At 42.3% G+C, this 16,182-nt stretch overlaps 2 protein-coding genes across 10 annotated transcripts in view; both read left to right on the forward strand.

The window, feature by feature from the left end:
* Positions 1-16,182, forward strand: part of zgc:158403 (tetratricopeptide repeat protein 39A) — a gene marked incomplete at its 5' end in the record, with an annotated part of 767,589 nt that overhangs the window by 61,887 nt on the left and 689,520 nt on the right.
* nfixb (nuclear factor I/Xb) overlaps positions 1-16,182 on the forward strand; it is a 146,801-nt gene that overhangs the window by 11,812 nt on the left and 118,807 nt on the right. For 2 of the 9 annotated variants that reach the window (XM_035654188.1, XM_035654199.1), the window contains exon 3: positions 6,459-6,494. The exons of 4 other annotated variants lie outside the window; for them this stretch is intronic. In XM_035654188.1, coding sequence (XP_035510081.1) covers positions 6,459-6,494 — 36 coding nt within the window. Of the gene's footprint in view, positions 1-994; positions 1,020-3,118; positions 3,295-6,458; positions 6,495-16,182 lie in introns of those variants that run through there. 3 more of the 9 variants (XM_035654193.1, XM_035654204.1, XM_035654195.1) reach the window with 3 other exon arrangements.

The following is a 16,182-nucleotide window of genomic DNA, read 5'->3' on the forward strand; positions in this document are numbered from 1 at the left end:
ACAGATAATCTGTGAAAAAATCGGGTTCCTCTCTCCTCATTTCTAAGAATCCACTTGGTCTGAATGAAAACAACCAATCAGAGCCGAGAAAGATATAAAGACACTTTGGTTTCGCAGCTTGAAGATAGTTGATTGTTGAGTCTCATTTCCAGAGTCCCAAAATGTCTCTGTTTGACACCCTGGGAATAAGACTCAACGATCAACTATCTTTCTTGCCGTGTTTTAGAGGTGGTACAATCTTAAAGAGCGAGATGTTGCAGTGCCATTGTTAATTTCTTGGACCCCCGGCCTTGTTGGACCCCTTAAAATGAAGAGGTGTCTACTTGCCTGTGATTGCAGTGTTGATATATGAACAGGGGTTAGTATCAAAGAGTTCCAGTATCAACAAGTAATTTCTGTCTATAATTAAATCCTAAAAATATTTTTTTATTTTAAAAAAGCAGCAAAAGTGAGATCTGTTTCCAGTAGAAATCAAATTGCTTCAAGAGTTGCTAGAAATTAGCGTCTGTGAAACAAAACAGAACAAGGAAGCTCTGTAATGAAGAAAAATTAAGCGTGTTTTTAGAAAGCACCTGAAATTGAGGGAGAAGAGCTACAGCCCGTCACCTACAGTCACTTTTCTCTGATTTACTGATCGCACTGATCGATTTACTGATCGGAAAGCGGAGTTATATATAGACAAACAGCAACATACAGACATACATATGTGGCCTACAGGCTCCCATCCGGGAAAATCAAAGAACGCTTTGCTGTATGCATACAAATTAAGGTCAGTGAGCTCTTCCAACTGCAAACTGACAATGTGAATTTACCAATATTATAGAAATTGGCAAGACATTTTTCTTTACAAATTAGTCCCATATTACACAATGTAGCCTACAGTCCTTAAAGGTAGGAAAAGACACTAAAGGGAGTCTAAAAATAATGTAATAAATAATTACAGAAAATACTTAAAATAAATTGATTTATACTGAATTATTCTTCTCTTTTTAAGAACATCAGACTTTGGTGATGACTTGGTAAGAAGGAGCCCTTTGCCGTGACCTTTGTGACCCCTCTGATTGATGGTTTTGGGAACCTGTGCACTGTATGTTAACCGTGGCAGCTGACATCTGCTCAGCCAAACAGCGCTTAACCGCACTTTTGCTTATCTCCCATGCGCTGTGTCTCCTTTTACACCAGACAGACAGCCAGGTGCGGTGTTATCCCTGCTTGGGATCGTTTCGGGCAAATTTTGCAGTTCACTATCATCCCTTGAACAACCCGTTTTTGCAGGCCTGGGGCTCCCCTGAAGCACCCAACGTGGGGATATATTACACATCAGCTTCTCTGATCGTTCATTATTAGCGAGATGCTCTGGTGTGTTTTTTTTTTTTAAATGTAACCGGCTCCGAGCTGATGGGTGAAGTCATTACAGTGCCGGCCACTCTGGAGCAGTGGTAAATATGTATATTCGAAGCGTGTGAAAAAGCAGAGCCGCAGCAGACCCACCAACCGTAGCATATGGCTCTACCATGTGTTACTTAATGAGAGATTTACTCACACAGACCACTAAATGTGTGGCTCATTTAAGGCAGAGGAGTGTTTGTTGCATGCAAGTCGACTCTATAAAGGAGGAATGGGGGGGGGGGTTGATCCCTGTGTAACCACTAGCTCTAACCTTTTGCACTACACTGCAAAAGTAAGCTGTGAGCAAAAGTGTAGTAGCAGGTAGCACCTGCCTGAAGGGGGAAAGGTGTGTGTTATAAGGTGTGTCTGCATGTGTGTTCCTATTAGTCATTCACAGAAAGGATTGCTGGTATTCCAACGCTGTGCGGCAGGGAGGACAGGAGGTTACAGTTCTGTGGTGCACATACACTCCTGACCACACACTCTCTCCCTCCCCGCCTGCGTCTCTGGCTCGCGTTATCTGGCCGTGCGCAGTAATTGGCCACACAGAGCCCAGATCTCTTTGTTTTCGCCCTGCAGAGGCTTGCGGTAGACGTGCACAAGCAGTAGGCCTCATAAATCTGCGGGGACTCCAGTGTCAGGCCCCAAAGTTTCAGCTCTTTACAATGACTTCACTCCCACCCGAATTCCCCACCGTACTGCACTCATGAGCCATACCAGAGAGACTTTATGACTTTTATGTGATATGTGTGTATCACCCACTGCTGTTTGTGTGTGTGACAGAAAATTTCTCTTTCACTCCCACACCCCCCAATTTAGCACAATTTAGTATTTTGATACTGCTCAGAGGCTCTGATTATACGTCTGTCTTCACTGTTTGCTAGTTTTCTACTTCATAGTGAACGCTGCAGCGACTGTTTGGCTTGGACTCACTTCACTGGGTTTTTAAACTGCAGTTGTGGGTTCCAGACTGGGTCAAATATGGTTCAGTAAATAAATAGTCTTTAACTTTACAGCCCTGATGAGATAATGCGTCAATTCAAATGCCTGCAAATGAATGTAAGTATATAATCCAGTGCAAACTTTAGCTTTTAATGCACAAGACTTATGAGCTGAAAGCCTCCCATCAGGAGCTGCAGCAGAATGTTTAATTCAGCTGTACTTACACAACCCCGGCTTATTAATGCGTGCATTATTAGTCAGATCAGAGACATTCATGTGTTACTCACAACATATGCTACAAAAAGTTTGCACAGGTTTCTCCAAATATATAAATTTTTGCCTTGTTGCTGTTACACCACTCTGATCTATTATAGTGGTGCGTTTACGTGTCTCCTTAAAGTCAAAATGTAACAACTACAAATGCATTAAACACGCACTGAACGTCTCCTCCACTCTGATTATTATTTGCATTACCATAATATGGGATACACGGGTCAGTAAACGCAACTTAGGCACATTACCGTGCAGAGGATGCAGGGAGCGCCTATAGGATCTGCGCGGCGCGTCAGACAGCCATCGAAGATTAATCAAAAGATTTATCTCGTCTGAAAAAAAGTCAAAAGTTCTGCCACAACAACACCTCGACGAGTGTGCACGAAAATTAAAAAAGGGAGGCAAAAAAAAAAAAAATACCGCCTTTCGGGAGAATTGGTTGCAGAGAGGAGAGCGATAAAAGTCCTGCAGGAGGAGAGGGGAGGGAGACAAAGTTTTTTCCCTGAAAGTTTGTGCAAGCTTTCACTTTCATAGGCGGGGTTACTGTAAGCTGCAGCAGCATGGAGTGAGAGAAACGGGACGGCGAGCGATTGCAATGCAGCACCATACCGAGCTTCCATCCAACTTAAATAAGCTCTCCAATTCTCCTTTCTAAAAATAACCATGTACTCCCCGTACTGCTTGACACAGGTAAATTGTCTTATCTTCTTTCATTGTTTGGGTAGGCTGTAGTGGGGACGCCGGCTGTGTGTTGTTTTTCTATTGCGCTGCCTGTGTGTGTGTGTGTTATTTTCCATGTGTTTATTTGTTGTGCCGGAGCGTCCTTTCTGCTCTCGGACTCGCTGTGAAACTTCGCCCCACTCCGCGCCGCTCGTCCCGCCTCGGAGCGCGTTTGTGCCGCGGGAAACTTTCTTGTGCGTTTCCATCGCACATGGGTTTTGGAGAGAAAATGGCGCTTCTCCCGAAATGTATTTCATATAAAAAAGAAGGAGGGGAGCCCCGCGGGAGGAGGGGAAAGCAGAGCGCGGTGGACAGACGGGAGACTGTGGAGCGGAGTTTAATATTTACTGCTGGAAGATCTTTTTTCCAAGTGGCGAGGCTCGCAGGAGTTTTTGGCGAGAGGAGTTGCACTGCCGCCTCTGTAGGGCTGCTTTCATGTGGAGCTGAGACCGGGAGACTCTGGAGCTGGTGTCTGTGTGTGTGTGTGTGCGTGTGTGCGCGCATGTGTGTTATATACTGTGAAGAACTCACAGGCATCACCTTAGATAGTGATTTTCTGGAGCTCTGCTGCACCAGTTGACTCTTTTACAAGTCGTTTGCACTTGAATGCAACACGTGCTGACATGCAGGTTAACAGGAGACAGGAACTATGGATTTTAAGTCTATATGTCAGCCTCTGCCTCTTCACGTTCCTAGTTTTTGCCTGAACTGAGTGCAGACAGCAGTGTGCTGAGTTCCATGTTACAGTTGATTTAATTACAGCTGATTTCATTAAATGTCACTTTGTTATGTAAAACTGCTTCTTCCAACATCTTTCTGCAGGTAGTACTTCCCCTCACAGTCTTTCCCAGTTCATATTCTAAAAAAAGACAAAGTGAAAGATTAAACACAGGCTATTTTTATTGTTATTTGTTTCTGTTGTCAAGGAAACAATATGAAATTTCCCAAAATGATTACTGAGTGGCTGAACCTTTTTTTTTAGTTTGACACAACGTGGGGAAAGGAGTCTCTTCACTCTCGGGTATGAGGGGTCAATAATGAATGTTTCCTTTTGACCAAACTTCAGTCATATTTTAACTGTTTTAAGCAATGATTCATCATGCTAAAAACGTCCACTATTTTAATAATTAATCTCAGCCTAAAAAATGCCACGTTTACAGCAGCGAGCAGGAATAATTCGAGGCTGCCTGCAGAAGTTTTTCAGTGAGATTTTTTGCACCGCAGCCAGTTCCAGAATGTAAAATTCAGCAGCTTCCCTCTCACACTATTAATCCACATCTTTTATAAACTGCCATTAGTGCAGCAAAATAAATTTAAAATATTTCCTTCCAACAGACAAAGCCTCTTTTTTCCATGGCTCTGTAAGCTTTTTGTAGGTATTTCCTTCATGGCAATGTTATACAGCTGCTGGAAGTCTCACTCTTATAAAGCAGACTTGTTTATCCCTCATTGGCTTCATCTGACAGTGGACTGCCAGGGCACGTTTGATGTGTAATTCATTCCTGATTTTTACAGTGGTTTTATTAAAAGACTTTTTCCTCCCATGGTGCAGCCTCTGCTCCCAGAGAGGATGCTCTCTCGTGCGGGCACAAGTCATGTCTGGTTTCCATTTCAGAACATTAGCAGCTCAGATCATAATGTCGTCCTCTCAGACAGGGGGGAAAGGACATTTTTTATTATGTTCCCCCTTTAATTCTCCATTTTATTGAAGGAACTATTAGAGGCCACTTAGTGTGTTGACATAAAAGGGTGAAAGTGAGTGAATTCAGCTCAGAATGAGAATAAAATAGAAACAGATTGTTAAATTAGCATCACAAGCACCACAAATATTACCCATAGATTTTCAGATGCTGTGTGTGTCAGATTATTTTAAATATCTACGGTCTGAGCTGCCCGGCCTGCACTCTCCAGCAGGCCTCCAGAGATGATGACTTTATCTGTAATTGATAAAAAATTCTCTCACAGCAAATAATCCTCCAACAAAAAAAAGCTTCTATTTAGCTACATAAATTTCCCTTAATCAGCACTAATTGGCAACAGAAGCCCATACAGTGTAATGTGGTGCACATGTTGCACATAATGCTAACTTGCAGTGTGTCATTGGACGGGCAGGAGGACGACAGAAGCGGCGCGTGGAGCACGGGAAAAGCCCCCCCCCTCTTCTCTCTCTCCACCACACACACACACACACACACACCTCATGGTGTTTTTTGTCGTTTTTGAAATTTTTTTTGTACCATAGAGAGATAGAATAGTGGAGACCTATCCCATCTCAAAAAAGCACCACAACACACAACACACACACAAACTCAACATTCCCTTGCAGCTCCGTCTGCCAGACGGAAAGGCACCATTTTGTTTATTTAATTGCTGTTAATCAATTTAAAAATTCGAAGTTGACCTTCGGATATGGCAACCAATTGTAAACCAATCGAAATGAATTATTTAACTGGATAAAAGCTGGCTGGAGAGACAGTGCTGCTGATGGTGAACGGACGGTGCGTTAATGGAAGCAAATTGACGGGCAGAGAGAAGAACCTGAGAGGAGGAGAAAGTTGTTGTGTGTGTGTGTGTGTGTGATTTCTAGTGTGTTTTTCATGTAATTTAAGGATTAAAATCACATTTAATATTTAGGCCTTTTTAATAGGCGTATCTATATAACAGGTATTATAGGTTTGTGGAGAGAAGCCAGCCCCACTGCAGTGTGTGTCATATTGTTTAATTTCCCATTCATCTTCCAAATACATTTGAAGCCTTTAATGTACAGCTAAAATTACAATTTCCTGCTCAAAGTCTCCCTTTTCTCAAATTCTTATAAATTCTCATTATTTCCGCTAATAATTTTCAGCTGTTGCTACTATTTATTTGACGTGTTGTGTCCCTTTTGTGTGCGTTCCCTGCAGGCCACAATGACGCAGCACAAATCTGCACCCGTAAAACAACTTTTTCTGGTTTCATTGCTTCTTTAAATGTGTTCAGTGGTGCTATATCATGCAGCTCGTAATGTTGTCATCTCAGACTGTTTTCACTGGTGCGACATTTTAACTTATTCCTTCCCTCTGCCCCCCACCCTCTGCCCGCCTGGACGCTGACCCCTGCTCTCCTCGCATCTTAACACCCTCTCAACACTAAAGTATTACCCTACTCACCTTCTAAACAATGCCTTAGTGGTAAGTCCTATTTAGTCCCTATTTATTCCGCATTAGGTGTGTGTGTTTTCATATATTCCATCTTGAGAAAATGTTTTTTTTTGTGACACTCCTGCAGGGCCGCTCACGCTGACCCGCAGCTGGGATTATTGTAAGGCCCCGCGCAGGAGAGGGCAGTTATTTTGCACACACTCCATGAAAAGTTGCATTCTCTTTCTGTGTTGTTTTTGCAGCCTGTTATTGGCAACATGGTCTGACCCGGACACTTTCTTTTCTTTTTCTTTTTTCGCTGCAGCGCAAACGGACTGGCTGCAGCTCCGCTCCGACCGCTTTGTGTGTGTGCAAAAGGAAAATATCAGATCGTTGACAGATTACATCACAAATGTGACTTCTAAGTTGTATTTAAAGAAGATGCTTTCCTGTTTTTGAATTTGCCGTGTTTTAAAAAAGAAAGAAAGTACACAGTGGGCCTTAATTTCGAAATGCCCCTTATTACATCTCAGTTTAATTTAAATTGCGTCATCCAAACTACAACTGGCCCTGCACTCCCTTTAGGCCTCTCTTCTCATGCTGCAGCAAGTTCCTATTTCTTTGGTGTGGTCTAATTATCGGACACTTACCGATCTTTTTAAAGAACTTTTTTTGTCAGTCTGCAGCAGTCAGAAGTCACCTCTGCTTTCAGGTCACCGTCTCTTTGCGCATGACTTATTGCTTTGTCCTCCCAGCCTGCAGCAGAGCAAGCCCCCTTTATCAGCTCTATAGGCTGCTCCAGGATCTATTATGTTTTTCTTACGTCACCACGCATCCTTACCCCTTTTTCTTATCAGAGAGATTGTTTACAGTGAAAACATGAAGGAATATATAGAGGAGGGAAAGCATGAGCTAGTTTGTTTTTTGTGAAGATCTGATTAAATTAATGTAATCAATATCAGGACTTTAGAGCATTAACTTTACATATTTGGTGAGGTGGCCCTCTCTCTCTCTCTCTTTCTCTCTCTCTCGCTCACACACACACACACACACACACACATACACACACACCTCTGTTTCTTCCCAAGGCCTGCAGAATGAGTTGGAACAGCTGTTCAGAGGATTAAAAATCTGATGGAAGCGCAGTCTGAATAAACAGAAAATGTAGGATTTTTCAGAATTAAAGGCGCACGGACATGCAAACATACACCTAAAAAAAAAACAACCTTTGGTGCCATGTCTTCATGCCAATTAGGCCAGTGAGTGGTTATCACCGGCTTAGCTGCCATGCCAGTTTCCAGGCGGCTGTGTCTCACCTTTATCCTTTTGGGAAAAAAACACCTTTTCAAGCCAATGGTTTCATTTTAAAAGCGAGCACCAAAGTCACATTGAGTTAAGAATGTGCCTGTATTACATTTCTCAGATAGGTATATTGAATTATAGTATCACTGTGGGTTTTAGTTCAGTTGCACACAAGTTGAATTGTTTTAATTCTATATGTATAGCTCCAGTGATGCCAAAAAGCAAAGAGGAGTTTGTGTGGATATTTGTGGGCAGCCAGTAGAGCACTCTGCTTCTGGCCGGCACACAGAAGAATGAACTCATAGTGCATTTGATTGACAGGTAGGGCTGATCTATTGTGCTCGCTTGTAACTGAGTTGTGCGTGCACACGTGTGAGAGGGGAAGACAGGCAGGGAGTGTATATACGGGGGTGAAATCGGAGTCCCCGATTGGCCGTGCTGCTGTTGTGTGCAGATCTTTTCCTCTCATCACGGGGACATCGGGAGGTCATGATGCCAGACGCTTGCCTGGGACACCGTGTTCCTTTTACTTATTCATTCATACAACACAAGCCGGTTACAGGCCGATCCACTGCGAAGGCCCACATTATTAAAAGGCACAAAATGTTTTGCACATCATACTCTAGTTTGGCTCATAATTAAGGTGGCATTTTTTGTGTTTGTGCCACCAAACCAGCCAGGAGGTAGCCCTGCTAAGACATCCTGCAGCTTCAAAACTGGTAGCATGTTGCGGATGCTGTGCATTCTGTATTTCTGAGTATATAACTGAGGGGTATGAAGGTTCCTGTGATTAATGCTGTTGTCAGTGATATACATTTTCTGTGTTTATTGTCTGGAGGGGGGCACCGTGCGTCAGCAGGGGCGAATTCACAGCAATTTTCGCAAAAGAAACTCTCTTTGGTGGCGAGGACAAAGACGAGATGAGCTGGGCGCATTTTGGCAGCGAGCGATATAGATTTGAATTAAGTGGCATGTAGTTTTTATCTGGAGCTGCACGCAGAGAGAGGCAGAACCAACTGCTTCTCATTCAATATCAGCACAGCTGTCCCAGCATCCGTGGAGAATGGATTCCTACTGCTGCTGCCATGGGAGGCTCCAGCCAAGAAGAATGGGAGGATATCCAGTGTGTGTGCTTGTGTTTTAAAAGGAAGACGAGGAGAGAGGAGAGAGTAATATGCTGGTGTGTCTGTCTGTCTGTGTGTGTGTGATTTTGCATGTGTGTGTCATGTTGTCTCCACCCGCCTCACTTTTCCTTCGCTCATGTCACCCCTGGCATGGATTAGTCTTTGGCAAAACCCTGGCAGCGCCCGCGGCCCCAGCGCGGTTCTGTGGTCGCCGATATGTTGTGCCGTTGCCATGGCCACTGAACACACACACACGGGTGCTAAATTACATAATTGAGCTAGAATATACAGAGGAACACAAAATACTTAGTGTACAATATGAGAGTAGAGAAAGGGAAAAGGGCAGGGGGTGCGGTGGGGGTAGGGGGGTAAGAGTGTAGTGTGAGTGAAGGGGGTGGGGGGGCTCTCAATTTAGAAAGCACCAAGACAAAGTGTGCCTTTACCAGAACGAAGCATGAGCAGAAAACAGAAAATACATTGGCGAATATTTGAGAGCTTTGTCATAGCTGAGCTTCAGACATCAGCACAGCGTGTTCTTTCCTCTGATTTTGAGTCATAAATCTAAATAACAGTGCCGCCATTATGTGGGTATTTGGAAAGTTGTGACAACCAATCTGACAGGGCAATTGAGGATAAGGTGTTTATGGTGACACACGAGTGGTGTTTGTGTGTGTGTAAGAATGAAGCAGAGGGAGAGAAATCTACTGTGTTTATATATGAGAGAGGGTGTGGCACCTTAGGTTTATACAGATACACCAGGAGGCATACGCACATATTTCTTCCCTTTTATTTCTTGTCCTCTTCCTCTTCCTCCTCCATCTCCTCCTCCTGGGCTTCAGTTTGATTTGAATAGATCTTGCAATATGTCAAATATCAGGCACCATTTTTGTCACACTTGGCTTACATTGGGCTTCAGTGGCAAAGCCTTTGAACTGCATTATTAATTATTATTAATACTGTATTATTTTGGACTGGTGAGTCTTTTGTAATCATTTAAAGGACCCCCTGCAAAATTGTTGGAAAACATAAAAAAACACTCTTTGAATAATAATTTGTGCCTGACGTGGTTTTATCCACAAAAAGTTCAATTACCTTGTTAGAAAATCTACTCTTCCTTTCTCGAGTTGCACATTGGACCGTGATTGTACATATAACCATTACTTTTAGCTAACAATTTCAACTGTTTATTCATTACCTTTAGCTAAGTATTTCAACTATTTAACCATTACCTTTACCTTTTTCAGTTGTTAATACTTTTAGCAATCTATTTAGACAAATTAAAGGTCCAGTGTGTAACATTAAGGAGGATCTATTGTTAGAAATGGAATATAATATTCATAGGTATGTTTTCATTAGTAGTATAATCACCCAAAAAATTATGATCGTTTTGTTTTTATGACCTTAGAATGAGCCATTTTTATCTACAGAGGGAGCAGGTCCTCTTCTATGGGGTCTGTTTCTACAGTAGCCCAGAACAGACAAACCAAACATTGGCTCTATATAAGGCATTTTCAGGTTAATGCAGTGACTGTAGTTTCTCCTACTGGCTTGCCAGGCAGCAGTATTTAGTTGGTGGCAATGTGCAACTAAATTCTATAATTCTAATTCTATAAGTGACAATAAGTTAAACATATCTTTGACAAGTACACCAAAAACGTGGATCAGGAGAAGAAGCTCTGCTGTGTCAATCTGATAATTTATGATTGCAACATTAACATGAGAATCAATTATTTATTTGCACCAGAGCTATAGTGTGAGGCCGGTAGCAGCAAACTGTAATTGCTATAAAGGATTTCGGTCATAAAGTCACATTGCGAATTGTAAAGTGAGTAATTGTTGTACATTTCGCAGTGTTTAGTTAATTTTGTTCCGCGTCTAGTGCTACAGACGACCAACTGAGAAATGAGTCTGAGTGTGCTTTGTTCTTGCATTGAATAAATTTGAACTAATGCCAGTATCAACACACGGCGCGAACGTTGACAATAATTCATTCTCTGTTCTTCCATTTTAATCAACAACTAACGTTTTCCGTAAAGACAAGCTGTATGATATTTACTTTTCCAAGATCTTTTGTAACATAAGGGCTGGAACAAAAGAAGGCACGTGCAAAACCATTGTATCAGTCTGTCACAGGTCAACAGGAATAGATGGAGAGTTGTTGTTGCGGATCATTGACAGCCCACTCAAGGTCACTTCGGTGTGGGCAATCTGGGCATGTTGTTTGGCCTGTCCTGCCTGCCTGTCTGACCTACATCTCACTGCACCGGCTAAATATATACAGTAGACCCCTCATTGCAAAGCTTCCAGATTAATCTGGATGAAATCTGAGCACCGTTTCACTCTCTCCGCATGTGTTTGACTGCAGCCCTCTCTTCACAAGCTTCCCCAGGCTGACTTTCCATCTCAGTCACTCACTCACACAGGCACTCACTAGCCAGACAAATAAATAAATAAATGGCAGATGCAGGCATTCACACAAACATGGCATACATATTATCATCTTGTGAATAAGACAGGAGCTGTAGCCACAATAGGTCTGCCCATTCAGAAACCAACCCTCTCTACATTTGGAGTATACTGTGTGTCTGTCTGTTTGAATTCAAGCTTAACTTTGGATACAAGCTATATTTTTGTGAGTGCCTCATGCATAACCCACCTGCACATACTTAATCACACGAGGCACAGGTGTGCATTCTTTCAAAAGAATAAAATCACACTCAGTACGACTGCGTTACAGTAGTATACACTGTGTGTGTCATATAGGACTCTGGTTCCCAACCTTTTTCGTCTAATGTAACCCTTCAAATGTGTTTATTTGTACTGAAGTTGGATGACTGTTGATTTTATAAAAGTAAATATGTTTAGAATATTTATGTTCATACAATTGAACTGTAATTGTTTAGGTCAGTTTGGGCAAGTTTGCACTACCACTACACATAAACTGAATGTTTCAACCATTTAACCATTACATTTAACTATTATATTTGAACTTTATATCTGTTACTTTTAGCTATCTCTTTAAACTGTTGATGCATTACTTTTTAATGTACTATTTCAACCATTTAACATTACTTTTAGCTAAATATTTCAACAGTTGTTTTGCTTTTAGCTAACTGTTTCAACCATCTAACCATTACATTTAGCTATGTCAACTGTTGATAATGTTTTTATTTTTTTAACATTTCACGGCCACTGTAGTTTCTCCCTTGCGCTCAGAAGGGGAGGGTAAAGAGAGTGAGTTGCAATTTTTTGTTAAGCTAGTCCAGTCTTTTATACATACCCAAGTACCCCCTGGGGCATGAGTACCCCGGCGCGGAATCATTGATATAGGAAACCACCAAAACACACATTCAGCAATCTATAACTCCCCTGTATTCCCTCCATCCATCCGACTATCCATCCATCCAAACCTCCACCCATCCGTCTATCCATCCATCCAAACCTCCACCAATCCATTTATTACCAGGCAAAACAAACATCTGTCCACACCTGGTGAAGCCTGTAGAGGCAATTACAATCATGGAAAAAAAGGACAAAGCTTCATTAGGCTGCAGTTAATTGGGAAGTGACGGTGTTGTCGGGGATTTTTCATTTGTCAAGGGATGACATCACGCAGTGACGGCACTCGATGATGTTATAGCATTCATTATCTTTTCACCGCTTCTTTGGCTTTCCTTTAAGTAGAGGGAGTATAAAGAGGCATTGATTGGCTCGTTGATTGTACCTCAAATTTCCTGAGGCTTTCTTTCATTATCACGCTACATTACCTCATGCTGTAGCAGAGGCAAAACTGTTCCAAGTAGGGCCCTGGATATCCAGCACAGGAGATGAAAACAGTGACCATGGAGGAGTGTTATCCACATTGGCTATTTAGCAGATAAGATTATGTTTATAATCATGATTTAAACTGAGCATCAACATTTGAGATCTGTTTTTATTCCCATTTGCTGGGAACATGGCTTAAAGCTTGTGATTGGGCTTAATAGGCATTTATGGGGTTAATGTTGGAGGGAAAATCTTTTCCTGTCTTGGGGGTGGGTGGAGGAACGTTGACGCTTGGAGGCTTATGAACCCGCAAGTCAAACAGTAATGAAAACAGTTGTGACCTGATTTCAAGAGCTGGGGAAAAAGACAGAGTAGATGGGAAAGGAGGATTTAAAGTTACAGACAAAGAAACAATATCTTAGGACGCTGCATGCTTCACTCTCTTCCTTTTTTCTATTCCTTGTCTTCACTCACTTGTTTTCTGACTTACTTGTGTTCCCGTTCATTTCTTCATACCTTTCCTCTCTGTTTCTGCCTGTTTATCTAATTCGGCCACCCCGTCCGGCAAGGAATAGCTGTCACCCTAGGGAACAAAGCGCTAGATCTTGCTCTTTGGTGCAGGAAGTTGGCGTGGAGCCAAGGGTGGAAAATCTATACTCGGTTGCATAATATAACATATCTTTACCTCAGATGAACTCTGAAGAGGCCTGGCAGCTGTGAGCAAATAGAGCTGGAGGGCGGGTAGTTTGTGTGTTATTAACTGACTCTGTTTGTGTGGAAGTGTCTGTGTATGCGTTGGGTATGAGTGCGCGCTCTATGCTTTTTGTGACTTGTGTTTGCTGGCTGGTGCTGCTGCAGGCCCGGGGCTGTTTGAGACCCCCCACCCCCACCCCACACTGACGGTGGAGCAGAGTACAGTAGACTCAAATAGAGCCTTGTTGAAATAAAAAGCAAGGATCAGGGTAGAGTAGAGTTGAGTAGATGAGGCTGAGGCCAAGCAGGGTTAGACTCAAACACAACTCTGTGGCTTCTCCTTTTGGCCCGGCCAGCCAGTAACTACTACCCCAACTACAGCTGCACCGTACTCTGCGAGGGAATTCAAATATAAACTTTCTGCTCTGTTTAGGCTCAGAGAAATAGCTGCAGGATTAGTGTGTGTTACAGGGAAAGTTGTATATTGGACTGGAAAATTCAGTGCAGGATGAGGATTTCATGTCACTGCTAAAATATAAAACGCAGATGGGCCAGATTTAGCTTTACCCTGCAACTTCATGGAGTGGGACAATCTCTGCTCCTCAGACACTCTTTGTGAAAGTTATTGTCCTGTTATTAAGACATCTAGGAGCCCTTGTTGTGATGTGATCGCCTGCAACCATGATGGAGAAACCGCTACTGCTCTTTCCTCTGTTGAAGCGGGACGTGGGGGGACCTTGGCTGTCTGACGTGTCGAGCCGCTGTCAGTCTCCTCGTGAGAAAAACCTCATGAAACTCAAACTGGGGCTCATTATGGTCATCATCTGGAATAAAGCGCAATCATGTCCGCCACCTGTGGCAAGCTGCAGATGAGAAAAGACTCTTGTAGGCCTCTCAGACCTGTTAGAGTATCAATTCACACACATTTATTCTATCCGCTGTGTTATTTTTTTTTCACACCCCGCCTTGTTTTTCCTCTCCATCTGCACACCTGAATAGAAGTATTTCCAAACTAGAGTTAGGACTCATATGGGGACCACAAATTGACTCTATATTGCAGCCAGCCTGTGATTTATGATGAAGGTGAATAGGGATGGTGTGGGCGGGTATGCAGAGGTGCATATTATGCTTTTCTTTTTTTTTTTTAATACTTGGAGGAGCTGAAGGCCTTGAGAATGGCGTAGAGCTGAGAAACAACAGCAGAATTATTTTTCTCTTTCGGCTCAGAAAGACAGAAAGATTATGGAAAGAAAAAGAAAGGGACGGGGAAGAAGAGAGGGAAATGTGCCATAGTGTGTGTATTGTAAATACAGTAGACTGGGGAGCACTCCGTGTCCTTTTATTTTTTCTAGCAGCAAGATTTGTTTGATTTACTCTCTATCAATCAGCAGAGGATGTATTTAAATGAACTTGAAGTATATTTGAGAAGCCTCTTTATAGCTGTGGCTGTTTGTATTCTCCTTTTACTTTCCTTGGAAGCAGACCGTGATTAAAACAGACGATATAGGCGTATTGTATTTCCTAGGGGATTGGAAGGAATGCAAATGCATCATAACCATATTATACTAGTTAGGAGCGGTGTGTGTTGCCAAGCCTCTGGATACAGGAGAGAGTAGACGCAGTTACACTAAAGGGAGCCGAGTCCCACAAAGAGCCAGAATCCCATAACTGCAACAACACAAGAGGATATCTGACACTGCTGGACTACATTTGACATTTCATAGGATACACACAGTATCCTGCATAAAATGCTGGGTTTTTCTCTCTGTGCAAAACTTAATAGAGGAAACTCCAAAAAAAGTTTTTCTGTCTCTTTGCGTGGATGTGTGTCCGAGCGCCGCAGAATCCGTTTGGCATTTTTGTTGTGAGGGAAGCATGTTGCTGGTGGGACTTTGGCCTGCACAATCCCTCCTCTGTTAAAACAATGCGGCAGTTGTCCTCCCTAACCTAATTACTCCCTCCCGGGGGAGAAAGGCAACAGCACCAAATCCCATAGTTAGGAGCTCTGATCTGGGTTCTGCTGTAAGAAAAGGCCTCATTCATTTCCCCCCTCCTTCCACCGCACATGCACTGACACACACCCACACGCACACACACACTTTCTATTTTTCACTGCGATTGGGTTTGGTCTGATAGACGCTAATTATGCTCTAATATATCCTGATATTTCTCTTTATATCTGTTTTTCTTGTCGTCGTAGTGTTTTATTATTGCGGTAAATTTATTGATGCCGAGGACATGATTGCATCTAAAGGTGGGTAATGTCATTTTGGCATGAGTTTAGTGTTATAAACAGTCTACTGATATATATTTATACTTAAAAATCCACCCAGTTTGGGTCAATATGCCTATAGCACCTATGCAATACTTTACCCAGTACCAAGATTCTGACAAAGTGTTACACACAACAAGCTCAAGATTTTTCTTAAAACTGTCACAAAGCGATGTTCATATAACATTCAAAATTATATAAAGGATAAACATTATTCATTATTAACAACCAGTGAAAAATAATAACATGTACGTTTAAAAAGAGTGAGAGTAGATAGTAGACATAACCCAACAGTAAGATAAAAAACCCTTAACAGCCTAGTGTCTCTGGTGCTTTCTGCTGATGGGTACAGGTACCCTAGTGTTGATATACTGACCCCAGTAGGGTTAATTTTTAGCCATTGTTTGTGGTTTTTGTTTTATTTACATTACTGTTCGGTTACTTAAAAAACAAAACAAATTATTTTGACACAACATACTCAAATTGTACCTTAAAATGTATTGTTAGTTGTACCCAGTACCCATGGGTAGGAGGAAAGGAAGTATTGTACTCACAAGAAACAACTAACAATACATTTTAAGGT

Source organism: Morone saxatilis, unplaced genomic scaffold (assembly GCF_004916995.1).
Source record: "Morone saxatilis isolate NCDOM2014 unplaced genomic scaffold, NCSU_SB_2.0 Contig14, whole genome shotgun sequence".
NCBI lineage: Eukaryota > Metazoa > Chordata > Actinopteri > Moronidae > Morone > Morone saxatilis.